The sequence below is a fragment of the Varanus komodoensis genome, unplaced genomic scaffold, assembly GCF_004798865.1.
Source record: "Varanus komodoensis strain SLA01 unplaced genomic scaffold, ASM479886v1 scaffold42, whole genome shotgun sequence".
Taxonomy (NCBI): domain Eukaryota; kingdom Metazoa; phylum Chordata; class Lepidosauria; order Squamata; family Varanidae; genus Varanus; species Varanus komodoensis.
In genome coordinates, this window is record NW_025335972.1 from 3,166,980 (window position 1) to 3,186,259 (window position 19,280).

The 19,280-nt window shown below is 48.4% G+C and overlaps 1 protein-coding gene across 1 annotated transcript in view; it reads right to left on the minus strand.

Moving 5' to 3' along the window:
* The window catches only part of CACNA1F (calcium voltage-gated channel subunit alpha1 F), a 65,083-nt gene that overhangs the window by 17,841 nt on the left and 27,962 nt on the right, over positions 1–19,280 (minus strand). Inside the window, exons 17-29 of the mRNA XM_044443428.1 lie at positions 18,244–18,337; positions 17,657–17,681; positions 12,679–12,733; positions 10,042–10,180; positions 7,536–7,665; positions 7,332–7,391; positions 6,598–6,704; positions 6,325–6,412; positions 5,890–5,997; positions 4,707–4,759; positions 3,691–3,837; positions 2,846–3,047; positions 1,192–1,350 (exon numbers count right to left, since the gene is read on the minus strand). Of these exons, the coding sequence (XP_044299363.1) occupies positions 1,192–1,350; positions 2,846–3,047; positions 3,691–3,837; positions 4,707–4,759; positions 5,890–5,997; positions 6,325–6,412; positions 6,598–6,704; positions 7,332–7,391; positions 7,536–7,665; positions 10,042–10,180; positions 12,679–12,733; positions 17,657–17,681; positions 18,244–18,337 (1,367 nt within the window). The remainder of the gene's footprint in view (positions 1–1,191; positions 1,351–2,845; positions 3,048–3,690; positions 3,838–4,706; positions 4,760–5,889; positions 5,998–6,324; positions 6,413–6,597; positions 6,705–7,331; positions 7,392–7,535; positions 7,666–10,041; positions 10,181–12,678; positions 12,734–17,656; positions 17,682–18,243; positions 18,338–19,280) is intronic.

A 19,280-nucleotide genomic window follows, 5' to 3' on the forward strand; every position in this document is an offset into this window, starting at 1 on the left:
CAAGAGAAGCCGGCTTCAAGAAATCCAGTTGAAGGAAAGCCTGCAAGCCAGCTTTAATAGCTTTACAAGAAAAGCACTGCCTCTCCCAAGTTCCTTTGCCCTCCCTCCTCCTTCCCTGAGCATGCATGGATTAGGCAGAAACAGGAGGCCCTCCCACTGGCAGGAATATGACTGGTCTGCCAAGACACAGCTTTGTTTGCACACAAAGATTTCAGCATGTTTCTCCCCTGGACTCACCCGCACCTAAGTAGCACCTAACCATGGTTCCAGCATGCAAACTTCTCCTATTCCCCCCTGGGATGGCCACCTCCACCCCAAGAGTAACTGCCTCTCCTGATCTCTTCTCCCACCCCAGTTTCTTCACCCTCAAGGACCAGGCATCACACAGCCAGTGCGCACCACATTCTCAGCACATGCCAACCAAGACCTGGGTTCCTCTTATCGCTGCAGGCTTTGCTACTCTAACCCCTCAGACTCAGCCTTTCCTTCTCTTTCCCACCACACAGAACTCTTCCACGCCAAAGTGAAGAATAATCCTTGCGTCTGACCTCTGAACATTTATTTTTAAGTAGGGAGACCACCTTTCTTCCCTTTTCCATCCAATGGGGTTCTCAGGAAGTCCGCCATCCAGACCACAAGCAAACCCAGGGCAGCTTAGCTTCCTCAAGATGGCTACACCATGCACCCTCGGAATATGACCTCACCCTCTTCTTAATGTATTGACTTGTGGACCCATCAGCTTAGTCCTCCTTGGCTGGACTTATGGCTTTCTCACTGGGAGCCAAACTAGACAGGACAGGGGCACTCCTGTGTTTGTTCATATGCCTGCTCCACTGATGTATGAAATGGAGGGTTGTGGGTTGGGGGAGCCTAATTTTTATAACAAAAGGAGCCCTCCCCACTCTCCCGGCTCACTGTGTGATGCTCCCAGCCTGGCTCACTTGCATGACTGGAGCCAGGTGGAGGCAGCCTGACAGGGCAGCATCACTCAGCTGTTCCATTTGTGGACAACATCGGACCCTGTTCATGTTTTAGACATGAATGGAACGGGCAAGTGAAGGCTCTGGCTCCCCTGCCCAGTTTGGTATATATTGCCCCCATCCCATCCCATCCCATCCCATCCCATCCCATCCCATCCCATCCCACCTCGCCCCCACCCCCACTTCTTGCTGTTCATCTGACCATTCTCACCTGTACAGCCAGAGCAATGGTGTTGAGTAAGATGAGCACAAACATGATGTACTCAAAACCAGTGGAGTTGACCATGTACCAGAATTTGTACTGATACTTGTTCTTGGGGATGTAGCGCCGTAATGGCTGGGCCTTCAAGGCGTATTCCACACACTGGCGCTTTGGAGAGGGAGAGAGAAAACATTCAGCCGGCAGGGAGTGAAAAAAACCTTCTGACTCTCATTCTCATAGACAAGAGCTTTCTTGATCTCTTTGCTGTCACTCCTTGAACCCATTTCCCTTTGCAGGGCAACTGGCAAAGCACCTCTTTCAGCCCTGAAGCCCACATCAAGCTCCCGATATCAAAGGCCCTCCTACTTCTATTTCAACCTTGCTTCCTTGTACTCGGCTGCTTCCCCAGCCCTATGACCACCCCCATTATCTCTGCATGGTGCCCCCTCCTTTCGTCATCACCACTGCTTCAAGATGTCTCCTGAGAATGTTGCCCAAAGCCCAGGCTGGAGAAACAGGAACAACTGGCTCCAGGCCACTGGTGCAGCAGCCTCAAGCAGGCACTTGTGGCTCTGCTTGGCCTAGCACTGGGGAGGACCTGGTGCAGCACAGTCCTGCAGCCTTGCAACCCTGTGGGCCACAGGCATCACCGAGATCTGGCCCTCCCTGTGGTGCCTCTGCACGCAGGGTTTTGGCACAAGTGTGCTTTTACCACCACAGGGCTGACACTTGATTGGTGCTTCTTCAGCCATGGAAGGATGACCCAATAGTCATTGAAAGCATTCCGGGGGTGAGACAGCAGTAAAAGGCACAGTGCAGAAAGTTCTGGACCATAAACCACCTGATTTTGCCCTCTGGACAAAAGCAGTTGTCTACCCTTTCAAGAGACAACAACTCTGGCACTTAAATACTGTGGTCTTATTTTTCTTGGAATTTTGGTTTTTCACTTTCAGATGATGATGATGATGATGATGATAATAAAGTTGCAATTCTATCCATGTCCTTTTTCCACTTGCAAGGAAGCCAGTCCTCCTCCACTCCATTTTGTTCTCACAACAGCAACCCTGTGAGGTGGGCTATGCTGAGAGGGAGGGACTGGCCCAAAGACACCCAGCAAACTTCATGATCAAGTGGCAACCAGAAGTGAGCTCTGCCAGGTCCTCGGTCCACCACATCACACTGGCTCTCCCACCATACCACACTAATTCCCTGCTACTGTAAATAAATTTCTTCATATTTTTTTAAAAACTGTACACTGATAGGGGCTTTTACTTTGAAAGTTTGAAACTACAGTATAAAACCAAAGTCGTATTTTATATTTCAGCTGTGCTGCATGTTTTAATTCCTTGAAATTGTCTAGAGTGCTTTGGCTGTTGGTGGTGTAGAAATGTAATAAATAAGCCTCTATATTCCTTTGCTCAACGCAGGGGCTGCTACCACATTCTTCTTCATATGTAGGGCAAGACAAAGAGGAAGAGTGGTAATTTCATCCCCACTGACGGTTGCCAAGCAGTGAAGTGCTTGACTGCTAAAGTTAATCAGTTAATGTGGATCTAATCTAATGTTGTTTGTGGTGTACTGGGGGAGTGGAAACAGTTCTTTCTACAAGCAGAGCACCAAGTGTGGGTGTGCACGCATGCCCGGCTGCAAGGACGACAGGCACCTGGTTCTTGTCCAGCTCACAGTTCTTGTATTCTTGCTCTCCTTGTGCCCGGAAGGTGATGATGACAAAGCCTACGAAGATGTTCATCATGAAGAAAGCAATGATGATGATGTAGACAATGAAGAAGATGGAGATCTCCACCCGGTAATTATAGATGGGCCCTTCATTTTCTGCATTGGCATCAATGGCTTTGTACAGAAGCCTAGCATGGGAGAGGCAGCAAAAGGAGGGGAGCATGAACAAAGAGCAGAACGGTAAGAAAAGGGATGGACTTTGCATGTCCCAACCTCCTTTCATTTCAGGATCTATGTTTCAGTGTAAGCCACTCATTCCTGGATAAGAAAAGATCCCGCTAGACTGAGCTCCCCCTTCCTGTCCATCACTGCGGCATCAAGCATGTGACCTTCACCACTTTGGACCATGTGCCACTTGCCTCTGGCCCCCCACCTGGCTGATGGTATGTTCCCTCCTAACCATAAGGATTTCCAGTCTGCCCAAGGAGTCCCAAAAACTGAAGTCCTGGTGCCAGCCATCAGATTAATCCAGCATGGCAATATTTGTAGCTATTGCAAGTGTGGGTGAGAAGAGATGAGTAGGTCTTTAATAATCACACTCCTTCTATTTATGCCTGAAGAAGGCAGGAACAAAGTCAACAGCACAATACCTTGGGGATGGCAAAACAAAGTCCTTTCACACTTTCAAAGTTACCAACAAGAGTGTGAGAAGTCTCAGATTAGTGAGCATCAGGAAAGCATGTGTGTTTCAAGTCTCTCTCTCTCTCTCTCTCTCACACACACACACACACACACACACACACACATACAATTCCCACTACCATAACTCACGCTGGCCAGCCCTCAAAAGTGGAGACGGTGAAGAGGGCCATCATGCCTGAGAGCACATTGTCGAAGTTGAAGTCGCTGTTGAGCCACATGCGCTCGCGCACCATGGGGTGAGCCACATCTCCATCCTTGTACACAATGAATGTGCCCCTGCAATTGGGAGAGAGGGCAGGGGAGGGAATAGAAGAAGATTTGGCACATCTACAGGAACACAGATAGAAGATGATGTAGGTACATGTGGAAGATAGACACAACCCTGGACCCAATTACCACTTGCAGAAAACCATGCCTTTAACAAAAAAGAGAAAGGAAAAAAACAAGACACTGTTATGTTTGTTGCAACAGACTAACACTGCTTTCCTCTGGAAATTTCTACCACAAATCTACCCCCCTCCCCCAGCCCCTGATTGCCAGCTAAAGGCCATATGCAATGTTACATGACAGAAGTGTGTCAACCGCCTCTCATCCCTCCATCCATCCTTCCTTTCTTTCACTGAAAATCAGACTTGGGACGGTACCAGTGAAAGTAGGAGTGAATGGCAGATTCTCCTTGTCTATTCCAAACAGGGCTGCTGAAGTGGCTCCCCTCCCCTGCCCCCCATGCACATACACAGGGGAAAGGAAAGTGGGGGGATCAGTTTGGGGAGGGGCAACGTCCCTGAGAAAAAAGACAGTATGAAGGGAAAGAGTCAAGCAGACTTTTTCTCTCCTTCTGCCAGCCTGTTTGTACCTGCAGACTTCAAGGTTGCATTTCAGTTTTTGTCTTTGTTTTAATTTTTAAGTTTAAAAGCAAGTGTTTCCCATCTAGGGAAACCTAAACATCTAGGTTTTGAACCAACCCAAATTTCAGCATCTAGCTTTGACCTCAGTTTATTTATTACTTATTTAGAATTTTAATGTGTTGTAACATTTTGCCATTCTTATTTACTTGGGATCCATATAGGAGGAAAGTGTACCAGGATCAGAAAGTTGGGGGAAACAGCAGGTTAGAGTGCCGCCAAAGCAGGGCGGGTACCTACTTGCACTCAGCAGGGGTATGCTTGGCCTCATCGGTGCAGCTGTAGAATTTGCCCTGGGGTCAAAAGAAACAGGAAATCGGGGATCAGGTGGTGAGAGGGCAGGGAGGTATTCTCTCCAATATACCAACTCTATATCTCTGCTTATATAACACAGCTGAAGGAGGGCACAGAAGAGCAGTGTTTCCAGACCCAGGACCCTGACTTCCACTGCATCCTGTGATGTGACTTCCACTTTAATTGCAGGATCTTGGGGTAGAATTACATGTGGCTGCCCCTGAAAGTAGCAGCCCTGAATCAGGTCTCCTCCCTTCTCCTTGGAAGGCTTAGGCATGCTTATCCTTCTATGACCTCATCATGTTGGGTGTTTCCCACCTCATCTTCTCGAGCTGTTACTAGTAGAAGGTGAGGAAAGAACAGGCATAGGTACGCTGAGACAGGGGCAGCTGCCCCATGTCAAGCAATATTCTAGCAGTTCCCTTTATATTACCTGACCTTCACTAGATTGGTCTCCCTATGCTTTCCTCCTCTTTCTCTGGTTCTGGCTGGGGGGCAGGGGCAGTGTCTGTGTGGCTTTCTGTGAGTCTCCCCATAACAGGCAGTGCATCAGCAGTGTGACCTTGCTTTGGTAAAGTTGTAGCCTACCGGCCCAGAAAAGCAAACATACTCTAGTTGAGCCTACTAGAGATGAACTGTTTTAAGATGCTTGTAACAGTGATGGCTGGATTGCCCATGCAATGCACAGATATGGCAGTGCCTTGCATAGGCCTTTAGGTGGAAGTGAGGAAGCTGCCTCATCCCGAGTCAGACCAATGGTCCACTGCACCTGGCATGGTTGACACAGAGTGGCAGCAGCTCTCCTTTTTTCTACCTGGAGATCCCAGGGATTGCATGGAAGCTCCTGCACGCAAACTGTATGCGATGCTGCGGAGCTACAGTCCCTCTCCTATACTCCCCTTTGAACCTGGGCCTTTCTTTTTGATGGCCAGTGGATGAAACAGAAATCCACTGCCTGGTTTCTCCAATGGGATTTAAGATTGGTTGCTAGGGTGCTGGCATTTGAAAAAGCTGGAGTGCCTGCCCAAAAGGAACACAGCCACACTCCAGAATGTATTCACTGTCAATGTTTCCTTGATCCAGACAAATGTGAGCATGCATCTTGCAAGCTGAAATGCCCATTCTTTACCTTGAACAGCTGGACACCGATGCAGGCAAACATGAACTGCAGCAGGGTGGTGACTATCATGATGTTCCCGATCGTGCGGATGGCCACGAACACACACTGGACCACATGCTGTTGCGGAAAGAGGCACGTGGAGCATGAGATAGGGACTGCCCACCTCTCCAGAGGGCCTCGTGGAGATGGAGGCCAAGAAGAGGGGTTGGCTGGGCCAAGAGCCAAGTGCTCTGAGCGGCAAGAGTAGCCTTGCTTTCCAGCTGCGCACTTTAGGGCAGCCTCCCCACAAGCAGGCATCCTTCAGATTGCTTGGCTTATAGCTCCCAACATTCCTAGCAGACCAGGGCTGATGGGGGGTTGAAGTCCAAAGTATCTGGAGAGCCCCAGATTAGGGAAAGCTGTTCCAAAGTCACCATCTGCCTTTCAAACACGTCAGTCCCTCACCTTGAGCCCCTTGGCCCGGTTGATGGCTCGGAGCGGACGGAGCACCCTCAGCACTCGCAAGATCTTCACCACGGAGATGGCGCTGGAGCTGATGTGGAAACATAAAGGAAAGAATGAGAGCTACTAGGCTACAGTCAATCTCCTGATGCCTTCTCTTCCATGTGGGTATCTCAGATAAGCTAGTGCTGCCTTTTCATCCTGGACTGGGCTAGCGTGATTCAATTCTTGTTGTCCTCTTGGGAGTCTCCACTTCCCTTCCCCTTTCAGACTTACTGGATGCCAAAGGAGATGAGTGAGACGCTGACAACCAGCAGATCCAGAAGGTTGAACCAGTTCCGGCAGAACGAGCCCTTGTGCAGGAAGGCACCATAGGAAGTCATCTGAGGAGAGAGGTGTGCTCAGCACCCTGCCCACCCACCAGGCTCCACTCCATTCCTCTCTTCAGCTATGGCTCGCACCCAGGAGCTCAGAGGCTAGTTCCCCAGGTGCCTGCTTTCCTGACGATAAGGGCTGAGGATAAGCCTGCTTTCGCATTTCCATTAGTTCCATTAGTTCTCCAGACCCAGCCATATATACTTTGCTGGACTCTGACCCAGAGCTTTGGGTATGCCATCATTTAATAAGGTCAGAGAAAACTCACAGAATGTGCTCTGAGGTGCAGAATGCACCTAATGGTTGGAATCTCACCATCATTCTAGAGCACACATGAGCACACATCCCACCAAACTTTAGCCTTCTTGTATTCAAAGATAAACTTGAATGTGTGTGGGGGCAAAGCCTGTGAACTCTCAGGTCTAAGCTAGATGCTACATTAAATAGATACTGCCTGACTCAGGGGTAGACAGTACGATGCTCACTCTTCAACTGCTGACCCCATTCCTTCCAGCCCCACCTCACTGGCTGGGCTGGCTGCAGACATGGCCTGTGGGGCAGATGTCTTATCTTTGCAACAGATGTACTATCCCCACCCTCCTCTCCTTCTTTCTCACTCTGCTTAGAGTTGGTACCTTGAGCAGGATCTCCACAGTGAAGATAGAAGTGAAGGCATAGTCAAAGTAGCCCAGAATCTGAGAAATTAAAAAGGGAAGAGGGAAGGGGTGGAATTGAGGAGAGGGAAAGAGCAGATTGAAAAATAGAGAGAGGAGACTGAGGTTGACACCATTGCTTTTCTCCCATTTTACCCCATCGCGTTTCCACGGCACATGGCTTACATTATTGCGGAAAGAGTGGGCCCGGATAGGATCCTCGGCTGCCAGAGAGATGCTGCTGAGGATGATGAAGACGAGGATGAGATTGGTGAAGATGTGGTGATGGATCAGCTTGTGGCAACCAACACGAAGCCTGGTGGGAGAAGGGAAGGCTTAGGTAGCAGCTGACTTAGAGGACCAGGCAAATGGGACAAGCCTGCCAGGTCTTCCTGAGCAGGAGAGGGAGCAGCTAGGGAGCAGCCAGGGAGCAGGCCAAGGGCTGGGGCTCGATCTGGTTGGCCAGAGTACCAAAGGTTCTGGGAAAAGCCTGGGAGCACCTGGTGCCCCAGAACTGCACCTGAAGGACACTGATGGAGAAGCTGATACAACACCTCTGGAAGGAGATTGGAAATAGCCTCCAGTCTCCAGGAAATAGCTTTTGATCCTGGGCCCTTAGCACAAGGCTTTAGTTCTTTTCTCAGAGATCCTGAAAAAAAGCTCCAGCAGAAACCTTGGCCACCCAGTTCTGAAGGAGATAAGCAGAGAGAGAGCACCAGGAGATCCGGGTTCTAGTCCCCACTCAGCCATGGAGCTCACTGGGTGATACTGGGCCAGACAAAGATTCTCAGCCCAACCTACCCCACAGGGTTGTTGTTGCAAGGATAAGATTGAGAGGAGGAGGAGAAATATATAAGCCACCCTGAATTCATTGAAAGGAAAAAAGGTGGGATCTAAATGCAATAAATAAGCTGCCTGAGTCTGCCCAGGTAAAGCCAGCTTCACGCACCCCTCCGAATCAATGGGTGGAACCATAAGCAGGACCTCTGACAAATTGGAATGATCATCTTACAGTGGTTAGTCCTTCCCTCTCCTTGGAGATCTGTGGTAGCACTAGAGATCTCAGCATCTCCCCAAAGCTACAGTTCCCAGGAGAACACACAATAGTTAAGCGGATGCAAAACCTGAGATACAGTGGATGTTGCACACCTTTCTATAAGGCAGGTACTCAAAAGAGTGACCCTGTCAGCAGGACACCAGCTGCCCCTTGTGCTCTGCATGACCAGGACAGCACATTGGCAGAGGCAGCTTTTCAGCAGACCCTGATCTGGCTACTACTGGCTGGTCAGACCCTGACTGGCCAGTAGTAGCCAGATCGGGGTACTGCAGCCCATGAGCCCAGCCAGTCAGGGTCTGACCAGCATCACACTACAGCCATTTCCGGCTTGATTTCTCAGTGTAACTCCTTGCTGGAATAAGCAACCTCACCTTGCCCATGTGCCTGCCTCCAGTTCTCCTGCCTGATGATCATCATTCTGCACGATGAATTCCTCCTGCCAGAGCCAGCCCTCCCATCAGGCAGCATGAGCTGGCCGCCTCAGGCAACAGGTGCCAGGGACAGGGAGGAAGCCATGGCAAAGGGTTGGAGCGCACACCTGTCTGCGTCCGGCAGAGTCCCCTGCAGCAAGCAAGCCCTGTGTCCCTCAGGTGCAGCAGGGGATTCTGCCCCATTGCCAGTAATGAACAAATATATGTTTGCCAGTCTAGAAGAAGCTCCGCTGGACCAGAGGTGGATCTTGCCTGTCTATCATTTGGTTCACACAGTGGCCAACCTGCACCTGTGGGAAGCACACAAGCAGGATGCTAGTGCCTCAGCACTCTCCTGCCCATGCTCCCCAGCAGCATGAGTGGCAGAGTACAAAAGCTAGGCTGAGTGGAGCTGAGCATCATGGACGAGGTACTGGTGTGATCTTGTCCTTTGCTTCAGACAGCAGAATGTCTCAGGCAGGCCCTGCTGCAGGACTTTACTTTGCTTCTGTCTCCAAACTGGACTGCAAGCCCACCAGTGGCTGTGTCAGCATCCAGGGCATGGGCAGCTGACCAACTGGCAGGGGCACTAGTACCCAGGCAACCAGGTTAGGGCTCAGGATTCAGCCCAAATCATAGTCAAACAGTCCAAGGTCAGAGCCACATGTAGGAGGGCAAAGTAGTCTCTCCAAGAGGCAAGTGAGGTCAGACAAGCCAGAAGTCAAGAAACCAAGGAGACAATGCTGAGGGGAACAGATACCTGAGGGCTGGGGCCAGCAAAGGAGCAAGCAAGGGTCAGGAAGCACAGGCAGGGGCCAGGAACAAGATCCAAGCGTCCAATGAACAAAGAACACTCCAATAAGTCAGAAAGCCTTCATTGCCAAAGCAGCTTCTGCAGGAAAGTGCCAGTTCTTATACAGCTCTTCCCCCAGGGCTTCCAGGTGGTGCTCATGAGAGCCCTGGCAGCTGCAGTAGATTTGGGCAGTAATCCTGCAACTACCAGGGGTGCTAAGTTGGTCCTTGGCCAGCAGAGGGAGCGCTGAAGCTGCCTCAGGTCTTGACGCTATGCCAGTTTACCACTACCACTCTGACCCTGCAGGGCCCTTGCAGTAAAAAAGAGAAATTCAAGACCTCACTGTCATGTAACCAGACTAAGGTCACATCTCATGGGAATAGAAAGGCCCCCCCACCCTCCTCCACTTTATTTGAGCCTTGCTGTACTCACGGGTTTGTTTTGCTAAGGCAGAAGAAGGCACTTCCATCTGGAATTGGCAGCACCTTCTCCTTGGGAGTCTCCTCCAATTTGTCAAGGTGGGACTCTGCCAAGCTCTGCTGGTCTCCTTCTTCCTCTTCCTCCTCCTCACCTTTAAATAGAGTAGGGAAGTAGGATTAATCAAATTATATAGTACCATAAATATGGATAGTGCATTACAGAATGTCAGCAAAAGAAAACACATGTCCCTGCCCCAATGAGCTTACAATTTAAAGCTCAAAACATGAGGAAGCAATGAATGGAGGGGAGGAAGGAACCAGAGGAAGAAGGCAAGTCCTTGCCCAAATGACCTCATCTTCTACAGCTCAGGGAATAATGAAGCAATAAATGGACAGGGGGAAGGGACCCACAGAAAGAATATATGTTTGGACCAGAAACACATCCGTGGGCTTCATTCCTCTAGGGAGAAAGCTGTGGGGTTGTGGAAAGTTTCATGGAAAAGGTCGTATTTGAATGTGGATAGAGAGACAGGCTTATTTAGAAATTATGAGAGGGTCACCAGGCAAAGAGAAGGGAAGAGTCATTTGTGGGAACAAGAGACCTGAATGTGGAATGACTCCAAATCCAAGGAGCAACTCAGCACTGGTGCAGAAGGGGAGGGGTGAGCTGAATCAGGAATCACTGAAGCACAGAAACCAATGCCAAGCCCAGGCCTCCAGTGCAGGAATTCCTTGTCCCTGAGACCAGCATCTCCAGAAACTGCAGTGACAGAACTTAAGGCCAACAACCTCACCTTTGTGAGTGTCATCTTTCAGTTATCTGCTTGTCAAAATCTTGCACTCCCTGCCAAGGGAGTAACTAAAGCTAGGGAGTACATAAGACACCTTTCCCCATCCTGGTGCCTTTCAGATACCTTGCACTTCAGCTCCCATCAGTCCCAGCCTGCATGGCCAGCGGTCATGAAAGCTGAAGAGGAAGTCTAGAACATCCGGAGATTGGGGATGACTGATGTATGAACTCCATCAGTCTCTGAAGAGCATTGGAGCAAGTTGTCTGTTTGGAACTGTCCAAGGTCCTGAACTTACTCTCTCCACTTGCACTTCGCAGTTTCCTGCTTTCTGTCCTAAAAGTTTGGCAGAAACAGGTGCAGCCTGAAAAAAGAAGGTCCCGGGGCAATAATGCCTCAGGGTGGGTGGGCAGCCAGGCTGGCAGCTGTAGCAAGGCCACTGAGGTATGATGGCAGGCATGTGGAGCATGTTCAGGAGACAGAAATGGAGAGGAAGTGGGTGCAGCACATGCTTTCTCTGCTTCTAGGCTGGCCTTGTGGCACACATGACCAAGTATGTGGAAAAGGCTCGGCAGCCAGGGCGGTCAGTGCAAGCTCTGGCCCATAACAGCAGGGCTCCAACTCTCCCTGTCTACCAGGTCCCATTCTTATTTCCTGGCATTTTTCCTCTGCGAAGGGTCCTCCTTGCTGGTGCTGTTGAGGGGATTTGAGGGTGACCTTTTAAAAATCTCATTTCAGTGCACTCACATGCACTTGGGGTGCCATTCTTCATGTTTCGACTTCCTCTGCCAGGTTTCCAACAGTTAAATCTCCATGTGTATTTTGAAAAGGGGGAGGCATCGCTTCATTCTAGAACAGGGTACATCATGGGTTCAGGAGATCTTTCAGCCTGAGTGTCAAATTCAATTTGAGATGAACTCTTGGAAGGGCCACGTTCCACTGATATGTGGGGCTGAAAGCAAAAGGGGCAAGGCCAAAATGCCCAAATGCCTGCCTGTTTTAGCTTAAAGCTCTTACTGTCATTAACTAAGCCTGAAAAGATACAGGTCAACCTTTTAGAATGGAGGAAACGTGGCACAAAATCTGGAAAAGCACAAAATGATAATCTGGGGAAAGTGGCATGGCCACCTGGGAAATGCAGCAAGGCCATACTGGGATCCCAGGAGGGTCACACTGGGATTCTTGGATTGAGGTTCTGCACCCTGAGGGTACATCCATGCAGGTGCATTGCTATGGATACTAAACACCACACAGGGCACTGCCTACCTACTGGATCGAGCAAAAATCCCCTTTCACCCATGATGTTTTGGAAGATATGAAAATGTGACACTGTAAATGTGACAACAGCATCTGAGAAGATTCACAGCTGGGGGTTGGAGCTGCTGTGGCCAAGATGGTTACATGCACCTTCCTTGTGGCCACCACACATCCTTCTCCAAATCATTGCTTTTTATATAGAATGCTGGCCAAATTACACAACAGCTTTACAGAGCAACAACATCTAACGACAAGTCTCTGCCCCAAGGAGTGTACAATCCAAAATCAGTGGAATCAGTCCTCTTCTCTTTTACCCACAATGTAGTGACTGTTTTCATATCTGAGGCTCAGGTAGCCCAAAGAAATTCAAATTGCATTTTATGTTCAGGTTTGTCTAACAGTTATACAGATACAGAACAGAGAATCCGGAGCAAAAGAGGCAGAAGGAACAATCTGGCCAAGGGTAGGATTTATATTCAGTCACAAACCTGACAGAAATCAAGAGCTGCTTTAAGCCTCAGGTGTGAAAACATAAATAGCCTCAGTAGGGCAACAGTCGACATGACTCTTCCAGTGCCAAACAAAGCTGGCGTTTCCTTCCTCACCTGCTTCTTCGCTGCCTTCCTCTACTTCTTCCTCCTCCTCCTCACCACATTCCACCTGAGAAGAAAGGTGACGAAGTAACACAACATAAGCAGATGTTCATAAGAGTGAGAGAGGAGATCCCTTTGCAAAGTCCACAGGCTGTTGCCCATTGCGCTCACATTCAGGCCAGGGCAGGAAAGGGCTCACATGTGCCTGCGTGTACAGATGGACACCACAAGTGCACTCAACCCAGCACACATGTGCTGTTTCCCACAAGGCTTCTTCTGTCTACAGTCTGCTTTGCCATAAGCAAGTTGAGGAAGCAGCCATACAGTTTGTTACAGGGCAACTAGATTTCTGGCATTGACAAGTCAAAGAATCTGATCCGTCTTTCTGTCCTACAGTATACACAGGGCACAATCCCTGACATGCATGTTCTGTTCTGTTCACAAAATGCATTATTTTGCCCTTTACCCAGTAAGATTCCAGAAAAACAGTAAAAGAAAAAAGATTCAAAATATAGAATGACAGTTTTAAAACTCTGACAAGGGCTGGTGTGTTTAAATAATGTTTCCAGCAGGTAGGCACTGATAACAAAACAGCTGTGGTGCCTGCACAATATCAACAGGCAGGGAATTCAAAGCGAAGGACCCAATCCACTAGAGCATGGGTCCTCAAAATATGGACTGCGGGCCAGATCCAGCCCGCCTCAGAGGTTTTGGACTTGCCGCACCCGCCTGCATGGCGAGGCAGTGACTTGCTTGCCCGGAGATCATTTTGGACTTGCTTGGAGAAAACAATCTCTGCATGCACCCGCCCCTGCCTCACTGCGCACACATCCTGTGCCCCTGCCCGCACCCAGCCCGCACCCACTGCCAGCACCTTTCAACTGGCCCCCTGTTGAAAAAGTTTGAGGACCCCTGCACTAAAGGCTCTAGTCTGAGTGATTCCAAACTTATGGCAGGTCCGTGTGGAACCACCAGGGCTGCCTCCTCAGATGAAGGTGCTCTCTCCAGCTTTCTGGTCTCAAGCTGTTTAGGACCAGTAAACACGTATCTGCTCACTTTGTATGTGTGTGCATGTGGGTGAGTGTTGAGGTTGAGTATTTTGTCTTGTAGGCCTTCCTCTTCCATTCCTTTTCTTAGCATTTATCCCTCCAATGGCATTTTTCTAGCTGGTCCCACAATAGGCTTTGCTACTCATAAAAGAAAAATGGCTTCAGGAAAGAGCTGGGTGGGGAAGAGCTCTCTGTTTCTGGTCCCCCCCACCCCACACACACACATCTTTTCCTTAAGCCATTCTTCCTTTTAGTTAGGCTTATCCTGCTAGTCAGAAGAAAGCTGAACAAGAATTATGTTATCCTTGTAATATACCCACGTTCAGGGTTCCTTTCCTATTCACCAGTATCTGTCACTGCCAATGCAGCTTAGGTAGGGGGAGGCCTCCTGGACTTAATGCCGCAGCCAGGCAGACCTTGTCCACGAAGCAAAACCCAACCCACCAAGGGTCACCAAGAACAACTTTTATCAGCCAGCTTGGATAAATCCTTCCTACCTAGACAAAGTAAACTTGTATGTGCAAGATGTGCATTTGGGATCACACACTGCTTTTAGGATGGGGCAGTAAACATATTATAAACCCAGATTAGAATGTTGACTTGTAAAGTCACAGGAAAATGTGTTGCACTGTTTAAGATCTGAATCCTACTCAATCTAGCTACTCTGTAGCTCTGCAGATCTTGGTTCAGCAGGATGCTTGTATCCACTGGCTCAGTTACTATGTTTGCAGTTACCAGTGGATGACCTTGGCCTGAAAGAGAAGTCGTAAAGTGCCAAAGAGAACTTGTAAAGAAGGAATGAAATTGGGAAATAGAAATGTATATCGTTTATTTGAGTTTATTTTGCAGTTGGGCAAAATAAAAGGCTTGCTGCTTGCTATTGTATAGCATATTGTATAGTGTTTGCTATTATCTGTGGTTTCAGGCATTTCTTGGGATGTTTGGAACCAATTTGTGTGGATACAGGGTCCTGATGTACTTCTTTTGTGTGAATGAGGCATGCCTGCTTTTGGTGCACAGCTTGCAGGACATTCATCTAGCCCTCTCTCATGCAGCTGCAGATAAGCACAGCAACGCATATTCACACACCACTGAGGTCTGGGCTCTCTGCAAATGGCAGAGGACGGCACTCTGGCAGAATCCACAGGGCCTTGTTCTCTTGGGATCAAAACAGACATGTTGGGGAGATCCTCCTGACCTTAGTTAGGAGAAAAGCAGCCACAGTGAAGGCTCTCAGGTTGATTCATGGAGCAATGCTGGGCATGTCTCTTCAGTGCCCCCCCACCCCCAGTGCCATAAAATCCCTCCCCACTGAAGTTATTATGAGCCCCTTAGCAAAAAAGAAAGCAGGTACCCAAATCATGCCTGCTTCCTTTTCCACTGGATTTGCTCAAAATAGCTAGGGGATAACAGCATGTTTAGATCCCCCTCTGCAGACGAGGGGGGTAAATACACAAACTCAGTGCCAAGGCAGTGCTTTCCCACTGTTCCTTAAAGATAGAAATGCCACTCTTCCCGCATTTGCGTCAAAATTGCCTACATCCCTCACAGACATCACACAGCTCTTGTCCTCAGGGCAAGATCATTGAAGTGGATGGCACAAAGCAATTTCCGTTGCTATTCTCAGACATCCCAGACTTGTTTTTTGCCTGTTAAAGCATGAGCCTCTCCCACCTGCACCATACATTTTGGACTGTTGCAAGCAGTGATGGCAATGACCCTTTAGGATACTTTGGGGTTGTTTTTCCCTTAAAGATAATTTGCCTTTGAGAAGTCAGAAATTGCATGCCAAAATAAATGTCTGCGAATCTAGCTGGAAGTGCCAGCGTGTGTGCAGATATATATATGGGGAGGAAAGATTTCTCTACTTAGTAAATGTAGCATCCCGAGCATCCTCCACCACAAGCACTTTGTCAAATGCAGTGCCTGTGCTGCTATTTATGCTGCATAATTAAACTTACAGGTAGAAGGCGAAAAAAGAAGCTCTAGAGTAGGGGTGCACAGATTTAAATCCACCCCATCTGCTTTTCATGAATTGTTAGGCATCGTTCATTCTATCATTCTCTTACTGATAGAAGTGGATATTTTTTAGGGACAGACAAGAATGCCATTCCACTTGTGCCTATGAATATTAATGGTAGTGTGGATTAGCACAAATCTCCTCCAAAACATTAAACAATGGTCTGCAAGTCCACACGACTCACCCCCCACCCCCCAAAAACCCCTGGTGCACTGCAGAGCCCACAGGCTGGAGTCATAGAAATTTGAGTTCTTGGGATTCATTGTGGACTTCTGCAAAATCCCTTCTCTAGTGCTAATCAGCCCTATCAGGCGCTTTCACGTGGAAAGCTACTAGCACTAGCACGTAGAAGAAACTACACAGCTAGCCCATCTTCTCCTTAACACGTGTGTGTGTGTGTGTGTGTGTGTGTGTGAAGAAAAAAGTTACAAAAAGCAGTAAAAGAACATAGGAGAGAGACAGATGGAAAATGACAAGTGCAAAAGTGTCTCCCCCACCCTGGCCCACAATAAAAATTTGTGAATGAGACCAGGGTGACGGAGCTGTAAAAGCCTCACCAGGATGTGCCCACAATGGAAAGGAAAAACAGGATGCCAGCCTCCCTTGATCTGGTGTCCTCCAGATGTGTTACTTTAGCAGCCCCATTTTTTGTCAGTCAGGGGATGATAGGGATTATAGTCCAACAACTGGAGAGTACCCACTTGGGGAAGGCTTTCTTGTCCATACACATAAACCAACCACTTTGTAGAATTGCCGTCTCCAGGTCCTGGAAGACACACACTCAGATCTGAGGGCAGGGACTGAGTTCTCACCTTTACACTCTTCTCCTCCTGCTCACTGCTCTGCTCTCCATCAGCTGGTGTCTCCCTGTATCATGACAAGGACAAGCAGGGAGAGGAGGTATCAGAAGACAGAAAGGAAACACAAGGCTCTGCCTTACATCTGTGGTCTGAAAGGGTGGCAACAGGAAGCCCTCTCCCTACAGTTTCTCAGATTCCTCGTCCTTCAACGGGGGCTTAAAGCAGCATTCTTTGGCATGCAAGCCTTCCTATTCCCCCTTACCCTAGTCATTCTCCCAACAGCCTAGTAAGATAGATGATCAGTGTGTAGCTTAGACACTCAAGGCCACTCATCCTGTCCGGAGCTGAGCTAGAACTTGAGCTCCACTGGTACAGACATCATAATGACCACAGTACCACTCTGACAACGATCCATCTACTCCCTCTTCTCCATCGTGGCATCCTCTCAATGTGTTGGGCTGTCGTTCCCTTCATCAAGCACCTCTGGAAGGCACCAGGATAGCAAAGGATGATCTGGTCTGTTTCCCAAGAAACAGAGAAATGCTAGCTGGAGGTATCTGGAATGCCCACAGACAGGGGCATGAAGTCTGTCAACGGGAACTAGTCCATGGGCCACAAGCCCATGGTTTTTCCCATAGTTTTGTACACAATTACAAACATTGTAATTGTGTACAAAAAAACATAGAAACAGAGCAAGTCAGAAGGGGTCTTCTGGGCCATCTAGTCTGACCTCTGGCACCAGCCAGCTCCACTCATGACATGCCCACCATGTGCATGTCCAGCCTATCTTAGAACACCCTCACCGATGGGGCCTCAACCACCTCCCGTGGAAGCCCATTCCACACCCTCGGGGTCCTAACCGTCAGGAAGTGCTTCCTGGCATCTAAATGGAACCTGGGTTCCCTGAGCTTTGCTCCGTTGGAGCGCATCTTGCCTTCCTCTGCAGGGGAGAACAGGCCTCTACCCGTCTCCATGTGACATCCCCTCACATACCTGTATGTCGCCAACATAACCCCTCTGAGTCTCCTCTTCTCCAGGCTGAGGAGACCCAGTTCCCTCAGTCTCACCTCATACGGCATCCCCTGCAAACCAGCCACCAACCCTGTGGCCCTACGCTGCACTGACTCTAACCTGGCTATAGTCTTCCTGTAATGAGGGCCCCAAAACTGAACACAATACTCCAGTTGCAGGTGCACCAGAGACATATAGAGTGGTAGCATACTCTCACAAGATAGTGATGGCCAAGCTTCCTAGCCCATGGACTACCTTCAGCCTTCCTTTGCCATTTGTGCCCAGAATCTGGTACTCAAAGTTATGCTGCCTTTGCAAGTGGAAGTCCACATAGCTGACCACTGTCAGTCAACATCTCATCCCTCCATGACCATACGTTTATTTTTTAATGGTGACTCTTCCAAAAGCTGCAGAAACAACTAGAAGCCCAATTCCCATCTTCAACAAAGTTGCCTTCCTAGACAGGAATGCAATGACAGAATGCTCTTGTTGCTTATTTAAGAGCTCCTCTTCCTTTCAAGTCCTCACAAGGCGGCTGACAACCAATCACATAAAAACAACAGCACAAAACAAGTGACTGTCAGCACTCTTCAAACTGAAGAGCAGTTGTTCCACAGGACTAATGCTGCCAATACATAAACCATGACATTTCCCTCTGTCATTCCCCAACATTAGTAGGATTAGGGGCAGTTCTCACTTCTCCTTGTGCTCCTCCTCCTTGGAGGAATTGATATTGTCCCCATCTGCAAGGTTGTCCACAGCAATGGCCAGGAAGACATTGAGTAGGATATCTGGGGATGGATGTTTAGGAGCAGGTAACCTGATTCGCTATACATTCAGAGAAGGGATGGAACCCAGTTAAAGACATTTTAGTGGATTAATCAAAGGAGACTTAGTTCATTACTATGTCCAGTTCTGGATAGTCTGCTCTAAGCAATAATCAGATAAATTTTAAATAGTTTAGAGAAGGGCAACAAAATTAAATTGAAATGGTCTTACAAGAAAAAGTGGAAGACTCTGGATATGTTTAGCTGTGAGAAGACTGGTGAAGAGGATATGCTAGCACTTGTCAGGTACCAAAAGGGCTGTCACACTATTCTCAATTGTTTAAGATAACAGGACAGGAAATACAAGGCTTAAATTACAGGAAAGAAAATTGTGGTAAGACTTCCTCAGGGTCAGAGCTGTCAGTTATGACTTCAGGCCACCCTAAATGGATTCAAGCAAAGACTGGACAGCTGTCAGTCAGGGATGCTTTAAACTGGACTCTGGTCCTGAATAGGGAGTGGGACTTAGCAACCTAAATGGTCCCTTCCAGCTCAATGATTCTATAATTCCTCCATAAATCTAATCTGCATTAATGTTGCATATGCATTGAAACAATAGTTTTGGAGCAAGAAGCCTGCTTAATTTTTAGATGATGCAGTCTGCAGACCTATCCTGGCAGGCAACATCTTCAAAGAGACTTCTCTCTTGTACATGAGAACATAGGAGTGCCTTTTATAAGAAGGTCTCTGCTATTTGCAGTTTTTGATCTTGTTTTAAACCTGCTGGCCTATGAATTAGGACACTTTTTTAGCCAGTTAAGGCATTTTACTGTGCAATCCCATATGTATCTATTCAGAAGTAAGTCTCATTGTATAGCATTGCAGTCTTAACTGCTTTATAATTCAGTGATTAAACATTATAGCCACATAGCTCAGAGCCAAGCCTGAATGCACTTACACTTATAAG